Here is an 18,532-nt window from a genome sequence, read left to right as displayed (position 1 = left end):
GCAGTATCAACCATTGATGTCCCAGTGAAGTGAAAGTTGGAAAGAAACAGTGGTCCAGTCCATCCCAGTGGATTTTATGCAAGTGGAACAATCAGGTCAGGAGAATATAAGACAGGATGGCCATCATGAATCACTTTTGTTTTTTTTTGGCAAAGATTACATAGTTTTATGCCGGTGTCAGACATCTAATTTGCTGCAAAAACACACAGTAGCTTAGTCCAACATTGAAAGAAATATTGTCCACAAAAGCTATATTCTTACAAAGTGTTTGTATTTATTTGATCTTTTATAGGACAAAACAGGTGTCATTGTAATTGCTGAGCTACTTCTTTTCTGAAGTCAGCAGGATTTTGTTGTGGAGCAATATACAACTACATTTTTAATTAGTGCATTCATGATGTTCATAGCATAATGAAGAGCTTGTTTGGCCTGCACATAGTAGGCCTGTTATCTTTGAATCATCACTGAGATGATTCTGCGCAGGCAGACGGGTCTCTACTGCCTCTGTTCAGAAGGCTGTTATGGATAATGCATTGGCTCACTGATGTCCTGAAGTGTTTTCCCAATGTGTTGTCTTGAGAGAATGAGCCATGTGCAATTGAACCAGAAATTCTGCAGTACTGCTTTGGATTCAGACACATTTTTAGCTTTAGAAAATTAACTTGGTCCATTGATTCTGTTCTTCAGTTGATGCCATGAAAAGAATGATATTTCAAGCACTTTGAGAGTGGCTTAGGATTGTGATGTTTACAACCTACAAGGGGAAGCAGGAAGGAGCACAACAAAAGGCAGGCACTTATATTGTGTCAGCTATGAAAACACTGCTAGGATTGCATCTCCTGTCCTGAGAACCAGAAAAGCTCAGGCTGGGGGCAGGCATCATCCTGTGCCGCACAGTCAGAGAGGCTGAATCGCAACACCGGTCCCTTGTGCCCTGCAGCTCTTTTAAACACACATAAAAATTGTGTGTTGAGTGCCAATAGCTCACCCAGACCAGAGTCTTTCAAACGCCTGTAATTTTACCAGAGGAAAACAATTTTAATCACTTGGTGGACACATGCAGTATCTTGATGAATCATTTCACAGAAAAGCTTTTTGTTTAGATTTTAAAGTGCATTGTACTGCAGTTTTCCAATGTAGCCAAAAAGATTGTTCTTTCTTATAAATCTTTGAGATATATAAATGCATATACAAATAAATTAATATATTGTGCTGGTTTGACTGAAAATGAGTTAATTTTCTTCATGTAGTTAGAAACCTTTCTTTTTCATAGCTATCACGGTCATTATTTGGAGTTAGTTTGAGAACAAGAGATAACACCCCAGCACAGAGTTAATATTTTTAATTGATCTGATCTGAGAGCCAAGGATATTCTGAGCGCTCTGCCCACAGATGTGAGGCATTGAAGAAGGGGAGCATGGATGGGACAGAACTTGACTGACATCCAGACTGATCAATAAGAGTATTCCATCCCATTAGCATCATGCTTCATTTTTAAAGAGAGTTGGGATCTGCCAGTCTCTCTCTTGGGTGCTTTCTCTCTCGTGCATTCTTCTTTATTCTTTTCGTCTGAGCCAGGGGAGTTCAGTTCAGGGTGTTTAGTTCAGCCTTTTGCCATTTTGCAGAGGCCTCTGGGCCTTTCTGCCTTTTTTCCTCTTTTCTCTCTTCAGGATCGGCTGTTGGGATGAGGTGCTGCTTCCTGGGACTGGCTGCTCGGTGTGGATGGAGTTCATGAGGAATTGCCTTGAATACCTTTTATTTTATACTCTATTTCTAATTTACATATAAATTTACTAGTAGTTTATTAGTATTTTGTTATTTTATTAAACTGTGTTTATCTCAATCCAAGTTTCTTCCTTCCCTTTCTGTTCTCTCCCCTATTTAGGGGGGATGTGGGGTGGGGAGGGTATTGAACTTAGTAGTCAATATGGACTTGGACTTCTAAACAGAATTTTTATAATATAATTTTTATAATATATTCATAAGAATGACAGTTCTTGACAGGTAGCAAATCATTAACTGTGTCACATGGTTACCATGTGATTTTAGTTTCAGTTTGTGTTATATGAGTAACACCTTTAACTTTTCTTGGACTTTTTCAGGTCTTGTAAGGGTATGGATGGGAAGCCAGTGAATACGCAAATCTACATTATTTTAAGCTGAAAATTCTCTATCCATGGCCAGTATTAAGGTAAGTCTGCATTTTGTAATAACATTTTAAATTTATTGTGAGAATGGAACGCCTTGCTAACCACTTTTTATTGTTTCTGCTTTATCACAAAATGATTCCATAGAAGTATGTTAGTTTTCAGAGCAGGCTTACATTTACATTGGCTGACAGACACTTTACTCTTCTTTCATGTTACATCTCATATGTTTCATAAGACCATGGGCAATGTAGTTCTGAGTGATACAAGATACTCTTTCCTATGGCACCTAATTTTACCCCACCTGGTACATGAGACCATGGTACTCTTTGGACTGCTATCATGCGTAAAATATAGGGGATATTAAGGGCTGAGATCTTCACGTGTACCTGTGAGCAGGCATTTGTGCTTGGGCTTGGAATTAAGACATTGGACATTCAGGATTACAGATTCATGAGTGTCTGATATATTTTTTTTTTTTTAGGTTACCATAAGCAAAATGTAAACCCTGTTTCTTACCAGCCAGTCCAAGGTTTTTCAAGACTAGATTCCTTGTTCAAGATAATTATGAGACTGTGAGCAAGCTGACATGCTTGAAAATGTGTGGCTCCTCATTTATCTCAGCTTACCTGATGGGTTCCCATACCACCACAATGTCTGACAGATCTGCAGATTGCCAGCGTGACAGCAATTTGAACAGTATCTGTGTCAGAAGTAGAAGTCAGCTGGGTCACGGCTACTCTTCATGCTGTTGTTTTAGAGGAGTCTAGACGTAGCCTGTAAAACTTCCATTCGTTTTAGGGGTAATATGATAATGAGATAATTCCTCTTTGCGAAGTGCCCAAATATAAAATGATAGGGAGGCTGTAAAGAGGGACACATCCCATTACCCTATTTATTCAGTTCAGGCACAAAATTAGAGGCTACTCCTTGTCACTCAAGTGTCTAATACAATATCACTCATTAAATATGAACTTTGATATACTGCCTGCTTTGGCCATGAATTGCCTATCCAAAGAAATTTCTGTTTGTATCCAGTTATTGACTTAACTTTTACTGTTGGGTTTCCTGCAACAAACAAATAGTGAACCTGTTTTGGGTATTGGATTTTTTAAAAAAAACTGTTCTAAAAACCGTGCATAATGTGCTTGTCGCAAAAAAAAAAAAGCATACAGTTTGACAAAGGTGGTACCTCAAGTTGCAGAATGACATGATGTTCTTATGTAGAGTAAATACAGTTTTCTTTGGAATTTTCTTGAGTGAGCCCTAGTAATAAACTTAAGCTGTTTTGCACACGGGTTTTCAGTTATGAAACATTTGTAAACATTAAGTTCAGTTTATGCTGGACTTCGTACTGAAGTCCACTTCCCTGAATCTGACTGTGAATTAGATATAAATTGCATTAGTGATCTGAAAGACATTAGTGGTATTTTTTTGGAGAGGATAGGAAAGAACAGTGAAAAGATTCCAGCTGTCCCAGCTGTAAGATTACCTGATCTTTCTGACCTGTTTGGGGCTGGGGCTTGAAACCTAAGTATGAGATAAAACAAGAGGCTAGAAATAGCTAAGGTGTAGATTAACAAAAAAAAAAAAAAAAGAAAAAAAAATGTTTAAAAACCCAGCACCCTTTTATGCTGTTACATTCCCACTTGTCTTCATTAGGAAATTTAGAGCTTAAGTTCTCTTTTTCTGGAGTTGTACTTGGGTTACAGTGTAGACTAGGCCAGTCAACACAAGCAAAGAATAGTCATTACCTTTGTTCATAAGATATTAACCAATTGTTTCATTTCATTCTTCTGTGGCAGCGTGCCTAAATTCAGAAAAATCCACAGGAGAGCTGTGGAGCCTGCCCCTGCCCCAGGTTCCCTGGCACAGCTGTTTCTCATGTATTCTCTGCTGCTGCTTGGTGGTGGCACCAGCCCAAACCTGGTTCTTTGGTGTGTCCTGCATCCTATACTTTGAGATTGCTGCCAGCAGCTTTTTCTCAGATAAGCAAATGAAATAAGGGACTTTGTCATTTTAACGTTCATAGCTTTGCGGAGGTGGAAATGAATCAGACAGAGTGTACTACCTTATAGCTTTTCTGTTTCACCTGGCAAATACCACGGTTCTACACAGGAAAGTTGTCTAAGGACAAAGAGGTCACAAGGATCCTTGCAATTTTAATCATTTTAAGTGTAGTTGGGACTGTGAATGAGTTCTATTTGCAGTAGACAATGTGGTTGGATCGTATGTACTGCTCGCTAAGTGGAGAGCGACTATGATTGGGAGAGTGGGTGACCTGAGCAGGTTCAAAGGTACAACTTCTCTTGGGCTGATTGTTCACTGATATCTCAGTACATTCTGCATTTTGTACTTGCATGTTTAAATGGACATGAGAATTGCTGTATGATGCTTTAAAAGAAAATATTGTTACTGCTAATCTTCCGTATTTCTTCTTCTTTTTAGGGACCAGTAATGAAGAATGACTTCACCAGTTAGAAAGACAATTTACCGTTATCTTTTCCAGAATAGACATGTATCAGTGAAGTTAATTAATATTTAAATCAAGAATACAGAAAAATGCAAGTCCCTTTGCCATAATAAGAATGTGTAGCTCAACTTTCTTTTGTATAAAGCACTATGAAGAGGTGATATCATCAGGAAAAAGACTCCGTTGTAGGAAAGCATTTAGACTAATTTGGACTTTCCTTTACATGAAGTGTGGAGAGAATGACAACAGCGACAGTCTAATGCATGATGAAGTTTACTAAGCAGGATTTTGTTTTTTTAGTTGGTGGAATTATAATTTATGTGTTTGACATTGGAGTGGACTTCTGGGTATCTAGTAAATATTTCTGTCAAAGACAATATTCTTGGAGTATATTAATATTGAGTTTTAGAGGTCTTTCATCATTAGTAACTCAGGTATTCAGTTACGAGTGGTTTAAAAATGATTTGGAAGGTACTGATACTGGGAAGCTGAAATGGATTTTTCTAGTTCATCTCTTTCAGTGTGGAATTTTTATAAGGTAAGAACATTTTTTTTTTTTTTTAAGTAAGAAATCATATTGCCTTAAGATAGTTTGTAAAGAAATATGGCTTCAGGAACAAGACCACTTCTGGTGTTAACAATTATTGCTCCAGGTAAGCAAACGGATTTTTGTCTGCTTATGCCAGGGGTGAATTATGTCATGTTTTGATGGAAATGTATGTCTTCTTTCATTTTACCTGTAATAATTTTTATCATTTACAGCCTAACTCTATTTGATTCATTAGCCTTTTGGTAGGGCATATTTAATTACAGAGTAATACTGTTGTAACTGATAAATTTAAGTTTTTAAAGTGATGTTAGGAATTCATTGGATTACACTAAGCAGGTGAGACAGCTGAAGTAAGAGGTAATTTTTGAACCTGAGAGTCTAGCCATGTGTAGAAAGAACACTATGATTCAGGAGAGAAGTGAATGGTTGAATAGTTAGTCACAATGCTTGCAGCAGTACTTCCTGCAAGACTGAGGTAATGGTGACAGGAACCTTTGTTTGCTGAAAGACACATCTCCAGGAATAGTTTAAGATACCACATACTTACCATTCTGTGGTGGTTTGCTACAAAATTATCATTATCATTCTAGAGATCATTTTGCCAAGATTTTACTTCTATTTTAAAACTGAAGTGAAAGATGTTGGTGAAAAGTTCTGAATTTTAAGTATACTATGTATGGAACATGCAAGAAACATGAGTGAATACACTTATCAGATGCATTTAATACAATACTTATTTAAAATGCCTCCTTTAACTTCCTATGCTATTCTATGGACAGCATTGAAAGATATATTTATGCCAACGTTAAAATTGCCCTCACACACATTTTATTCACCTGATGTTATCATGGATTAAGGAAAATGACAAAGCTGTTAAGTGTCACAATTAACTTTTGCCTCTCATTGTTATTTTACCCTGTGTCTGTCAGCTTTACTTTCCTGCTCTTTGCCATCTTACAATCCTAAGTTTCAGACTTCAGAGAGAAGTATTTATAGACAGATTTAATTTTTCTAGTGTCAGATATTAGAAAAACTTAGAAATACTACATTTTGAAGGAAAAGAAAATCTGTCTTCGATTTCTCTGGACGGTTTCTTTTTCACTAACCACATCCATGGTCACGGATTGGTTCATGGGAGACACACCAAGACCTGGCCACAGGTTCTCTACCAGGTTCTGCCTTTTAGAGGGGATGTCTTGGGGCTCACTGTGGCACTCTCCTTTCGGTCTGTCCCCAAGGCTTTTCATCCTCAGGTGTGGCCGGGAGTGCCATTCTTCTCCTCGTGACTTACAAGCCCACCCCTCTGAGTTTGCTTCTTCCAAAGGAAATTAAAGCCATCACCTCTCTTTCTGATAACTGGTGATAAATGTTAAGCCAGTAACCATGGTGTAGAATGGCAGAAACTGCTCTTTTAATGTCTGGCTGAAAACTTTCCTTTTTTCCTTTTCTCTACCATGACCTCATTCTCTGTAATCTGTTCAGGGCTGAATTTCTATAATTTTCAAAGCCTCCTTGCCAGAATTTGTCCCATCTTCTCTGAGTGGCTTATTTTCTAATAAACATAATTTTGCCCTTTGAACTGACAGTGTTGTCAACTTGGTCAGTTGTCCTCTATTGCACACATGACATTGTCTCCTATACGGCCACTTATACCTGGAAAATTTCCAAGCTGGTATGTATAAATTACAAAGGTCTTTCAGCCACTCCTCTGTATTCAGCAGTGTGATAATGCATACTGTGTAGTACAAATTGATAACAGCATGCTGACGTCTGTGCTTGTACCTTGGTGATCAACTATTACATACTTCCTATCAAATGTGTGTTTTCTTAGGTGTAAGCACATACAACTCCCTCCTGTCTTCCTTCTTAGTCATCTGATTTATCCAGTTAATTTAGACAATGGGTCTCTCAGTTTTATCTCTACAGTCAATGGATAAAAATAGATTGAGCTGGGTCATACTTGTTAAGGTGAGTTTCTGCAGAATGTTATTTGGGGCAGGAACATATATTCTCCATTTACTACAGAGGAAAAGAGGGACCTAGTCAGTAAATACATACTTAGGATGCCTGAAACTATAAGACGTGGATACACCTTGCCAAATTGTCTTCCTTCATTCCTTCCTTTCATTCTTTGCTTCTTCCCTCTCTTGTGTCTTTTAGCCTTTTGCTCCATCTTTGAGATAGAGAACTTAATTATGTTATGTTTGTACAGTTCACAGCACAATGGGAATACCTGGTTATGTCATCACGCTGCAATGCTAAGAAATCAATATGGAAATCATATGTGTATATACATTATGTGCATATATATGTTAAAAATAGAGCAAAAATGAAATTAAAATTGTTCTATATCTAATAAGGCTTTAGTTTCTTTTAATGGAAAGAATGTAGACCTGTAATTATATTTCATATGAAATATTATTGTCTGAAAGGAGACAAAATTATCTTGGTAAAGTATATGTTAGTTCCACTGACTAAAATTATTTTCAGCCTGACCCATTTAAATGAGTCACACAGATGTTGGTAGAATTGAGAACAGACTGTGGCTTCACAGTCAGCATTAAGACAATAACACAGTCAGTGTATGTCGAAAAAGGGGACGTTGCCCTGGGGCACCTTATGAATTCTGGAGTCCACTGACATGTAGCAGTTTGGAGCATCAGTCAAGGACGCCCCCAGAAGAATAAATATTAGCAATTAATAACCTTTGCTGTCAGGATAGAAGGCCGTATTGTGATATTGGCAGCTGCTGTTGTGTCTCTTGATGCTTAAAGGTTGGCTCAAGATGCCCTGAATCTTTGAACACGAGCAAAGTATTTTTTTTGCATATCTGTAAAGATGAATTCTAAATCCATGAGACATCAGAGTAAATGTGAGTACTTTGCTGAACCTGGGATTATTTCATTGCATGTTTTTAAAAGACAGTGAGAAAAATTCAGAGTCAAGATAGGTGATGTTCTTTTTATACTGGTACAGACTTAGCACCTGGTAAGTCACGTCCAAACCAAGAACTGATTAAAAGTGAGGACTGAAGCTGGTAACATGCCTCTAGCGATTTATATGTATAACAAGAAGTTCCACAGGACAAGATAAGTAGAAGGATATTTAAGATACCAAGTCAGTGGGGTACAGAGAGTCAATACTGGAAGGTTTATAATGCTACTTTAAGTGAGTTAGAGGTTACATAATAATGATCACATTTTCTTAATATGAATTTACAGACCAAAGTATTGATTTAGTTGCATTGGTTTCATGAATTTTATTCAAGCCATTTGATACTTAGAGAATTAAGTTTAACATGCAGCAGAGAATAATTTGCCTTTGATTAAGGATTTATACCATGCTGCAAACTATGCATGTTTAGACAGGACAATCATTGTTGCCAGGTGTCTCACACCCTGCCTGCATGAAGTTCTAAATGACACCCAAATCTTTGTTGGTGTAGTTTGATGAGATGGGGCGTGCAGTGTAGTACTGGGATTGTTGTGGAAAGTCCTCGGTGGAAATCTGAGGGGAAGCAGGTGGCATGGAAGCACTGCCAAGGCAGCTTGCCTGTGACATGTGAAGGCTGTGAAGCTGTGAAGCAACAAAAACAAGTAGCTGTCACCTCTGTGAATTCCCAGTCAGAGCCAAAGGCTTCCTAATTTTACAGGAGACCAGGAGCAAATGTCATCCTTTACAAAATGATGATAAAAATAGAGGAGTATCTTAAGAACAGAGAGACAGTGGAGCTGTGTTTCAAGGAGTGTTTATAACAAGTGGGAGTCCTATCATCTGTGTTTTCCATAAAGCAACACTACAAGGGCAGAAACCCTCTTTTTTTCTCCTATCAAAGTGAATATTATATTTAGAAACACTGATAATTCCTTACTGTTCTTATATGACAATTCCAGTTGTAAAGAAGTTGTGATATTTTTGTTCTGTTGGCTTCCAAGTAGCTTATATATCTTGGATTAATAAAAAAAAATGATCCTCTTTAATGAGTTTCGAGGGAGAAAAAGTGGTAACCCTGCATTTATCTGTATTTATGACATATTCATTTCACCTTCAGTTCAAGATGGATCATTTGCCTTCTCAGCTGTGAGCTCTGCAGCTCAAAATTTATGCAGATGGTTTCCATTTCTTGCTGCTTGGACAAGCACAGGCTCTGGTGAATGAGTGCATGGACAACTAACAGATTTGTCTATCCAGTTGTTTTTTTCTTCCAAACATTGCAAACTCTCCAGATGTTTACATCTTGCATGCAATAACCAGATGTTTTGGAATACTAGTTGTTTCATAAACTGGAAAAGCTATAGATGCCTTGCCAAATAGTTCAGTTCTTTGCTTATGAGTAATTGTGCAGAGAAGAGTAATATATATATATACAAAACCATAAAAGTAGAAAACAGTTTCCTTTGGGAGTAAATAATGGCTGTAGAGCCAGCTCACAGAATCAGCGTATGGCCTGACTGGCAGGGCTGCAGTCTATGAACCTCTGCAAAGAGAAGAGCAAAGGATCTTCCCCTCAGGCTCCTCAGTAGTAACAAAACTACTCCACACCTACTACTGCTACTTCCAGGTTGCAATTCTCACTTCTGTGGTGGAAAAGCTTCAACATACCAGGGAATAAGTCACGATTCCTCTAGCATGCACTTAATCCAGGACATTCAAAATCCTGGGTGTCTTATTTGTAGCTCCGGAAGAACCTGTGACACTGTCTCCCCTGTGGTCAAAGGATTTGATCCTTAAAGCTGGTGAAGGTGTTACACTTTTAACACCTGGAGGAGCCAGGAATTCTTCCTAGTGCCCCTTGTAAGCAGAGGGGACCTGTGCTCCGATGTCGTAGTGGGAGATGGTTCTGTGAGATCTAGGTGTCTAATGATCTGCTGCCCCTTGTTTGCTATGTAGACGAAATGCAACTGTGTTTTGTGGAGTCCACATTGCGTGTGATCCCGCGAATGATCAAGGATTGGGAACCTACAGCACTTCAGCGTGAATCTTAAAATCATCTCAGATGCAGCCTTAAGGAATAGAAGTAGGAAACAAGCTAAGGCATAGGACCTTGCCTTGCTCAGCCTGCGCACTAGCGGGCTTGTACAACTGTGTAAAATAACCATGTGATGGTTTGTGCTGTTCTGCTAGATTTCTCAAGAAAATAGACCTGAATGAATGATGTAATCTTCATGATCCAGATGACTAAATCCTTTTGTGGAGAGGAAAGGCCTTTAGCAATGTTTATAATGCTAGAAAAATTGGCTGAATCTCAGTGAGTTTTCTTGAAAAAGGGCTGCTGTTGCTGTGCTTGGCTGCCAGTTATAGTCAAAATGGATTCATTGGAGAAGAATATTGGAAGCTCAAGATATCTGGGAACCGAATAGGCAGAAACAGGCTTGAAAGTCATGTCTGAACACTGTTATGCTTAGAATCCTGTTTATGGGAAAACACACAGGATTTATATACCTGTAATGCCAAGAACTTAGTATAAGTGAAATTGTAACAATTGATTCCGAGAATCATTATTAGTCTAGATCTATTTATTACAGAAAAAGAAAGAATACTTCTATACATAAGTTTCAGTAATAATGACATGATTAAAAGTATTACATACATATTTCATAGTTCATGTCCCTTTTCCTCATGTTTTCCTCTCCTTTCCTCTGCTCCTCTGGGTCTTAAGGTCAGCAGTCTAATTCTGGTGTGCATGGGGGTTATGGGTGTTACCACTGTCTGGAGTCTTGCTGGGAGGAACATGATCTTCATGTTGATGTTCCTCTTCTTCACTTGGGATCCACTTTGGGTCTATTTTGTATGTTTGCTAGCATGCTTTTAGACTTTGCTTTCTCTTTTTTTTTCCTCTGCAGCTTCAGGTTACATCCAAACTTAGTATCTATGGTGCCTTTTATGCGTGCTAGATACAATTTCGTTGTTCTTTTTGTTACCCCTAAAAGTAGTTCCATCCAGCTCCATGTCTGCATTTCTATAACTGATTTTTGGTGAGTTGTTTATAGCCATGGAGTCTCCAGTGTCAAACTATCCCTTATCATCCTATGCATGTACTCTTCCATACTGTATCCTCTCTCTCCACATCTCAGGACTTCTGCTGTAATACCAGGACTATATTTCTCCATCCTACATCACCATGTCTGTCATAAATAGCTCATTCAATACAGAATATCTGCTCGTTACTGTTACCTCTATAAACTATGGTTGTAGCAGACAAAAATGAACAAAAGTAAAGCAAATTAACCACCTGGTCAATTGGAAGAAAGCACCACATTTTCTGCAGAAAACCCAAGCAAAACAAAGTAACAGACAGGTCAAGAAAATTTCATAGAGAGCAAGCCTGGCAAGTCTCAACCCTGAGGCCTTGCAAAGCTTATGCCGCCTCACTAATAATGATGTATTGTGGTGATGCAGAGTTCTGGGGTTTCACCTACAGTCTGTCCAGCCACTGTTACGCACTACTTTAAGTCAAGTAACCAGCAGAAGAGAGCAAGCCTTGCTTTGCTTCAAGATAGGATTTACATGCATAGTTACGAGAATACTTCTCCCTGCTTTAATTTGCTAACTAGTTCCAAACAGTCTTTGTTTGCTGCTGAACAGTTCTACTAGAAAAAGGTCTTTAGCCTTGAAAACACTTTCTTCTTTAATTGCCCTGTTTAATCTGTTATAGAGAAGAGCATTGCTTATACCTCTTGGCTTCTGAAGCAGTAGTACAACGATTCATATAATTCACCAGAGCTGTGTGTCTCTGTGTGGGAGTCCATTAGGAGCAGCAGAAATACCATGATTTCCAGCAGCTGCAGTTCTGGTCCTACACCAGGTTGTAGCCACTATCCTGTTTTCCTAAGCTGTAAAGATTACCATGTAGAACAGCTGGTTCCTCCTGTAACTATCAAAATAGTTTTTGATTAAAACGTAAGTGTTCTGTTCCCTCTAAGGTGCTATGACCACCTCCAGGCCTGAAGTAAAGACCTTGAAAATGGAAATAAGAACTAGGGTTTTTTTATCCCTAAGCATGACATTAGAGATATACTGAACAGACATGGTCCTTCACCACACAGAATGCACACCAGTTGTGACTAACTAATTCTGTATATTTTTGCATTTACTTCTCTTTCAGAGGAAATGTTCATTTAGGCTTAATTGAAAATAAACTAGATCTGTTCTAAAAGTCATTCAGATGTACTCATTTGCCGAATCAAATGGCTTGTTCATGTAAAACCACTCAGATTATTTATAGAATCTGTCATCCCAGGAAATCCATGTGTCTTGAAAGTAATTTTCTAAAATGAAAGACTTCCTAAGTATTTAGAAAACAATACTGTAGTGATTTTTTTAAAAAGCCTTTTGTATGTTTGCAGTTCATCAGATATTATGCCTGGGGCTTATGGATCTATATTATATTTATATATATGGATGGTCACAGCTGGATATTTACTAATATCCTTAAAACGGTAAAAAGAAAGTGAATGGATATCTCAAAGGGAGACTGAGAAGAGATGCTAAGGGAATTTTCAGAAATGCAGCACCTTAAAAAAATAAGAACCTAGCAAAATAAAGCTTGTAATCTTTATGCAGGCAAGTCTCATTCTGTTCTAGTAGTTTTTACATTGCGTTGGTATCACTGGTCATAAATTATTATCTGTTATCACTGGTACCAGGCAGATATTAGAATAGATTTTGTCTTAGTAGAAGGTGCTGGATTGCATTCAAAGATAGAATGTGAATGGAGAATGAAGTGAGAAAAATCATTGCTAGGCTATACAGTTTTGCTGAGTTGCACTTTTAAAAATGCTGTCTAATCAAGTCTCCCTTTTTACAGGTATTGGTTTGCTTTGAAGTATGGCTGCCAAGCTGCATTTAAACAAAACAGTGGTGGAGATGCATCAGAAACAGACCCTCCCAACTTCATTCAAAAACAAGTCATTGATGTAGTGACTGATATTAATATGCTCAGAGTATTCAAGACTTTTCTTGAGACTACACCACAGCTTTTTGTCCAGATTTACATCCTCATGGAACACGGCAAAAATAATTTCTGCCAATGTGAGTCTTTCTCCTCAATTTGCAAGTTGAGTATCTTACCTAAAAAGAGAACTCATGTGATTAAGTAACATGTTAAACATACCTTGGAAAACATACACTCGACTATGTATTTACTCTGCATTTATTAACATAATTTCTGTCTAGTAGATGGTTCGTTCTGCTAAATCCACAAGAAGGAAGATGTCACTATGACAAGTCATAATACCTGATAGAAACATAACGATACATTACTTGAAGATGATCTATTGAACACAATTAGTATATCATTTGCAGAGCAGTTTGTTTTGTGTGCTTTGCTTACAGTTTCTTTTAAAACTGCAAGCTGCGCATCTTGAAATAAGTAATACATTTAGAACAGCCCTGTGAGCTGTCACTGCCGTCATTCACATTACAGATGAAGGGACAGAGTCAGAAAACAACTAAGGATGTGTCAGCATTATGACGAAGAGATACTGGTTCAACTCTCAGAAGCAAGGCAGGAGCTGTACCATGTCCAGCTCTGAAACTAGTGGCATTATTGACAAGACATTGACTTACTCAGGGTTGGAATTTATCTAACCAAATGGAGAGACCTGCACTGCTGTTTAGTGTTCCTTCATAGTCCATGGACTAAATAAGTACTCAGACAAAATGTTCAGATGAACCTCTTCTTAAATATGATCATGGGAAGGGTCAAGCCTTGGTTATAGATTTCTACATTACAGACACCCCAGATTCAATATCAGTTCCTGAAACTCAAGTTTTTATGGGCTATTTACAATATGTTGGGAATTTCTAAGTATCTGCATACGGAAATGACGAATATGACACACAACTTAAGTGTGTGTCAATGGCCAGAGGCCGGGCAGGATAACATAGGCATCCCAAACAGCATTAGATACCTAGATTTAGTTAACTAAACTGAGCCTTAAATTTAAATTGACTTATTTGGGAGCACAGAGGAAATATAAAATGCTATAAAGAAATTGTTGAAAAAGTATGAACTTGTCCAAGAGTTCTTTCAGAAATAAGAATGTAAAATAATTGTATTTTATTTAGGTTTAACATTCATCCTTGTGTTTTGTTTAGATGCTGCCATTTTTGTGTCTTTTTGTGGTATCTCCATTTCAACGGTTGATTATCAGGTATCATTACGAAAATCTCTGCCTGATAAAGATGAATTTCATGTGCTTTCCAAGTTAGTGTATCTCTTCTATAAACTGCTTACCATCACTTCCTGGATACTTAGTATTTCACTGATCACTCTACTAAGTGTTAGAAGTTCTGTAATTCTGCTGATATTTCTCTGGATCTGTGGCTTCACCTGGACTTTGAAACAACATACGAAATTTTGCAAATCTATGAAGATGGAATATCTGTACAGAACTGTTGTTGGAATAATTCTAATTTTTACATTTTTTAACATAAAGGGGAGAAAAACAAACTATTGCCTTTCTATTTATTATGCTGCTCACACTGTTGTAACACTAGGTATTTTGCTTGTGTATATGTTTTGGAAACCTGTTATCAAGGGAATAGATTTTATCATTGTGAGTATCTTAACTATTCTTAGTCTGGTGCTAGGTATTATTTTTCTTGCTGTTTATTACAGATGTTTTCATCCCGCTGTTTATTGCAGGCCACAGGCATGTTCAGATGAAGTTGATGGAGAGGCAGAGCAAAAAGATAGAGTGAAAACTAGTAGATTTCAAAATTTCATAATGCAATGAACAGTATAGATTTGTGTGTGTGTGCGTATTTCAAAGCAAATATCTGCTGGACAGTCCCTCTGCCATTGTTTCTTGTGTATCATCATTGAGTACTACATAGTGGACTGGAGTTATTTCCTCTAAATAACTATTGTTTTCTGTGATGCTGCACAAAGCCTTTATAACATGAAACTGTGTGTGAGTCAAAGTTAATTTTGAAAAAGAAGCAATTTAATCTATCCATCCAACACAATTTGCTGTTTTAGTTATTAGCAATGCTAATAAAATATAAGAAAAACTTGAAGTTAATAAAATGAAAACCAGCATTAAAGACAGATTCTATTCATTTATGTTGATTCTGTTAAAAACAGGGCTTATTTTTCTTGCTGGAAGGGGAGTGAAATTAAAGTAATTGGGGTCAGTGATCAGTTATCTCTGTCTGCTTGGTCCCATTAGTGTAAGAGCAGTGGTTCTTTAGATGAGCACAGTTACAAACCATACTGGCTTGTCCCTAAATATTCCCTAAAGAAGAATAGCTTTGATTTATGGCTCAATCACTGTCTTGCCAGAAGGAAATTTGGCCTGATACTTTCAAGTATTTTATCTTCTAGGTGTTTTAATGACTCCTTTGTTCTGTTTATCTTTCACACAACCTTCTGTCTTTAGGGGTGATGCCAGCTTGTCGTTCTGAATTGTGATAGGAACCTGAGTGATTTACGATGGCAACAAGAGTCTTGCATATAAAGGAAAAACTATCTTCCTTGAAGCATTTGCCTCCTTTGAGTTCTCAGATGTAATACTTTAAATGCTGGTTTCCACTGAAATGGGGGCTAGGCAAGGTTTGCAGTGGTGCAGCTTCTTTTGTCTTTGTCACTAGAGAAAAGAGAATCAACTGTTCTGATGCATTAAACTCACCCGGGCTGGGAAAAGACGAAATGTGCAGCTCACCCATCAAGATTTTTTGGCAGAAGGCAGAATGAAATTAGACAACATTTCAATCGTGTTCAAACGCTAAATAAACAACAAAGGAAATAAGGTTGATAGCCACAGCTTTTTCAGAAATAAAATCTAAGGGGAAGCCTTTCAGAGCTGCTGCATTTTAAATCTGAACTATGAAAACTGGGGCTCTTTCTCTCCCCTCCTTTCCCCTTCCAATAACTCACTTTTGCAGTTAGAGTAGCCACAGGCAAAGGGAGGAAACAGAGTTTGAGAAAAGAGACTAGAGATAAGATAAACTTTGCCAGGAACCAGATCTATTAGCATTTTGATTGACAGCAAACATCCCTGAAACTTTGGGGGAAGGGCTGATGCATGTTCAACACTTAGGGTGCTGAAGAGCTGTGTCCTGTGCCTCATGTGTCAAGTCCATAGACTGCAGACTGCATTTTGCTTGCCACTCTTCCAGACCTCAGGGAAGTTGCTAAACATGTTTCTTTCCTGTTGTGTTACCATTGTTCTCTTTACCAGGCCAACTACTTACATCTCCTTAATCCTGTTCAAATGAATTAATTTCTAGAGATATAGCTTGGTCTGCCTTTCTGAGGATACGCATGAAAAAGCAGTGTAGTAAGAAGAATTTACTTCTAAAATCCCTCATTTCTGCTTAGGGGTAACTAGTATGTGGGTCCAGAAGTTAAGACATAAAAAAGCACAATTCACAGGACCTAAGCAATAGTTTCCCTAAAATGAATATGTAAAACAGCACCTTCACTTCTCTGTACTCTGGAAAAGAGATTTGCAAAGGCTGCATAGGTAAAAGAAAAAGCTCAAGGCTCCATTGTGCTTCATGCACCATGGCTGCCCAATTTCTGCCTCCTTTATCTACAGAGTATTTATTATTGGTGATGGTGGCCTTGGCAGCAAAATGAATGCCTGGTTTTAGGCTGAAAGTACTCTTATTTTGCTATTAATAATAGGTTCCTAAATAGTGAAGACTATCCCTGTATGGCTTCACACAATTTTATTTTTTGATAATCCAAAATCCTGAGGAGGGACCAGGTAAGGTAGGGCAGAAAAGGGAGAATACTATCTCTGTCTTGCAGAAAATTATAAAATTTTGTCTAACAATTATTTGGAAGAAGATCTCAAACTTGTACATTATCTGAGAAGTAGATCTTTGGGGAAATATGAGCTGCTGAGAAATCCTGGTGTGGGAGTTTCAGCCCTGGGGCCTCTAGGTTATCTGCCTGCTGCCAGATGCCAGAAATCTGGAGCCTGAGTTGCTCTGGAGGAAGGTTGATTTCTGGTGGAACAAAACAAATTTGTCTTGCTGATTTTTTTTCCCTTTCAGCAAACTGAGAAATTCCAAGTCAAAATATTTCATTGCCATCTCAGTGGCCAACTGTTAACACTCCTTTTATTTCATGGGCAAAAAGCTGAATGTTGTGTGGTCTTCTGTTGTTCTCGTTATGTCTCCTCATTCCCCCTTCTGTGCCACTGAGAAGAATGTTACACTGAAGCTGTGTCCGTAAGAAAGGCATCTAGGTGGCTGTTTATACCACACTAACACAAATACACACCAAACACAATTATTTAAGTGTCAATCCCTATTTTATGATTGTAAGTGCTAGTGGATATATATTTAGCCATATCCTAAAACTGGAAAATGGTCCTTTGGGAAATCATGCAGATTCTTTTCACAAAGCTTAAACAGATCTTCGGGATCCTGCCACAGATACTGTAAATGTCTCCATTTTGCTGTCATCAGTCAAAGGGCCTCAAGAGATGGGAATTCCTGTTAAGTTGTCCCCTGTAGTCTTGTATTTATTTACTTATTTTCAACTTTAGTGTTCTCCCTTTCTTCCTGATCTTGAGTTCAAGATTTTCACTTTATTCCCTTAATTTTCATAGCTATGAAAATAGCTTCTAATTAATATGGTCATTTTAACTCAGAATTACTGTAGGAGGGAGGACAAGAAAGCACATGAGTTGATTCTAGGCACATTACATATCATCAGTCACCACTTCAGACAAAACAAGCAAAACTCCACTTCTCCTAGGTGTAAATTTCAAACAACAGACTTCGTACATATCCTTTCTGTTCCTCAACTGCTCTTAAAGTTCATCTGCCACTCAGTTCATGCATTGTGCCTGACCTTGTCATTTTATTCGAACTCCAAATTGAAAACAAATGTCTTTTTTTTGTTGTTGTTAAATATGTCCATTACATCTTACAAGAAGTATTTTAATAAGTTAAATAAAAACAATAAACAATTTCTTCTTGTTTTGACTACCGTGGGACCTGGGTAAGAGGGACAACATTCAACAGAATTGTTTTAATTATCCTACTAATATTCAACGTGCCATTTGATGGCATGGGTGAGCTCACCTGATGTACCACAGATAGCACTGATTTATGAAGCCATAATTGGGTTTCCAATAAACATTTGTCAAAATAATGTATTCATTCAAACCAAAGCCTTCTTTATTTATTCATATAAAAGAGCACTTAACTTTCAACAAGGAATTGCCTGCCATCAAAAACACTCCATAAATGGGAGAAATTTATGAAGACACAGTACCAGAGGGTGAATGGTGGAAGACTAAAGTTCACTTTAACCCTTCAGAGTGCCAAGTTCCACCTCTTGCTTGTTACTGGTACTATGCATATTTCTTTCTAAAAGCCCCAAGCCCAAACATTAAC

At 37.8% G+C, this 18,532-nt stretch overlaps 1 protein-coding gene across 1 annotated transcript; it reads left to right on the top strand.

Moving 5' to 3' along the window:
* The first annotated feature begins 2,078 nt into the window (after positions 1-2,078).
* XKR9 (XK related 9) lies at positions 2,079-15,209 on the top strand. The gene is made up of 4 exons (XM_065832928.2): positions 2,079-2,191; positions 4,596-5,158; positions 12,978-13,201; positions 14,270-15,209. The coding sequence occupies exons 2-4, from the start codon at positions 4,884-4,886 to the stop codon at positions 14,908-14,910; spliced, it is 1,140 nt and encodes a 379-aa protein (XP_065689000.2). The 5' UTR covers positions 2,079-2,191; positions 4,596-4,883; the 3' UTR covers positions 14,911-15,209.
* The last annotated feature ends 3,323 nt before the right edge of the window (positions 15,210-18,532 follow it).

This window comes from Patagioenas fasciata, chromosome 2 (genome assembly GCF_037038585.1).
Source record: "Patagioenas fasciata isolate bPatFas1 chromosome 2, bPatFas1.hap1, whole genome shotgun sequence".
Lineage (NCBI taxonomy): Eukaryota > Metazoa > Chordata > Aves > Columbiformes > Columbidae > Patagioenas > Patagioenas fasciata.
The sequence above is the reverse complement of the archived record's forward strand: the minus strand, read 5'-3'. Positions and strand labels throughout refer to the sequence as shown.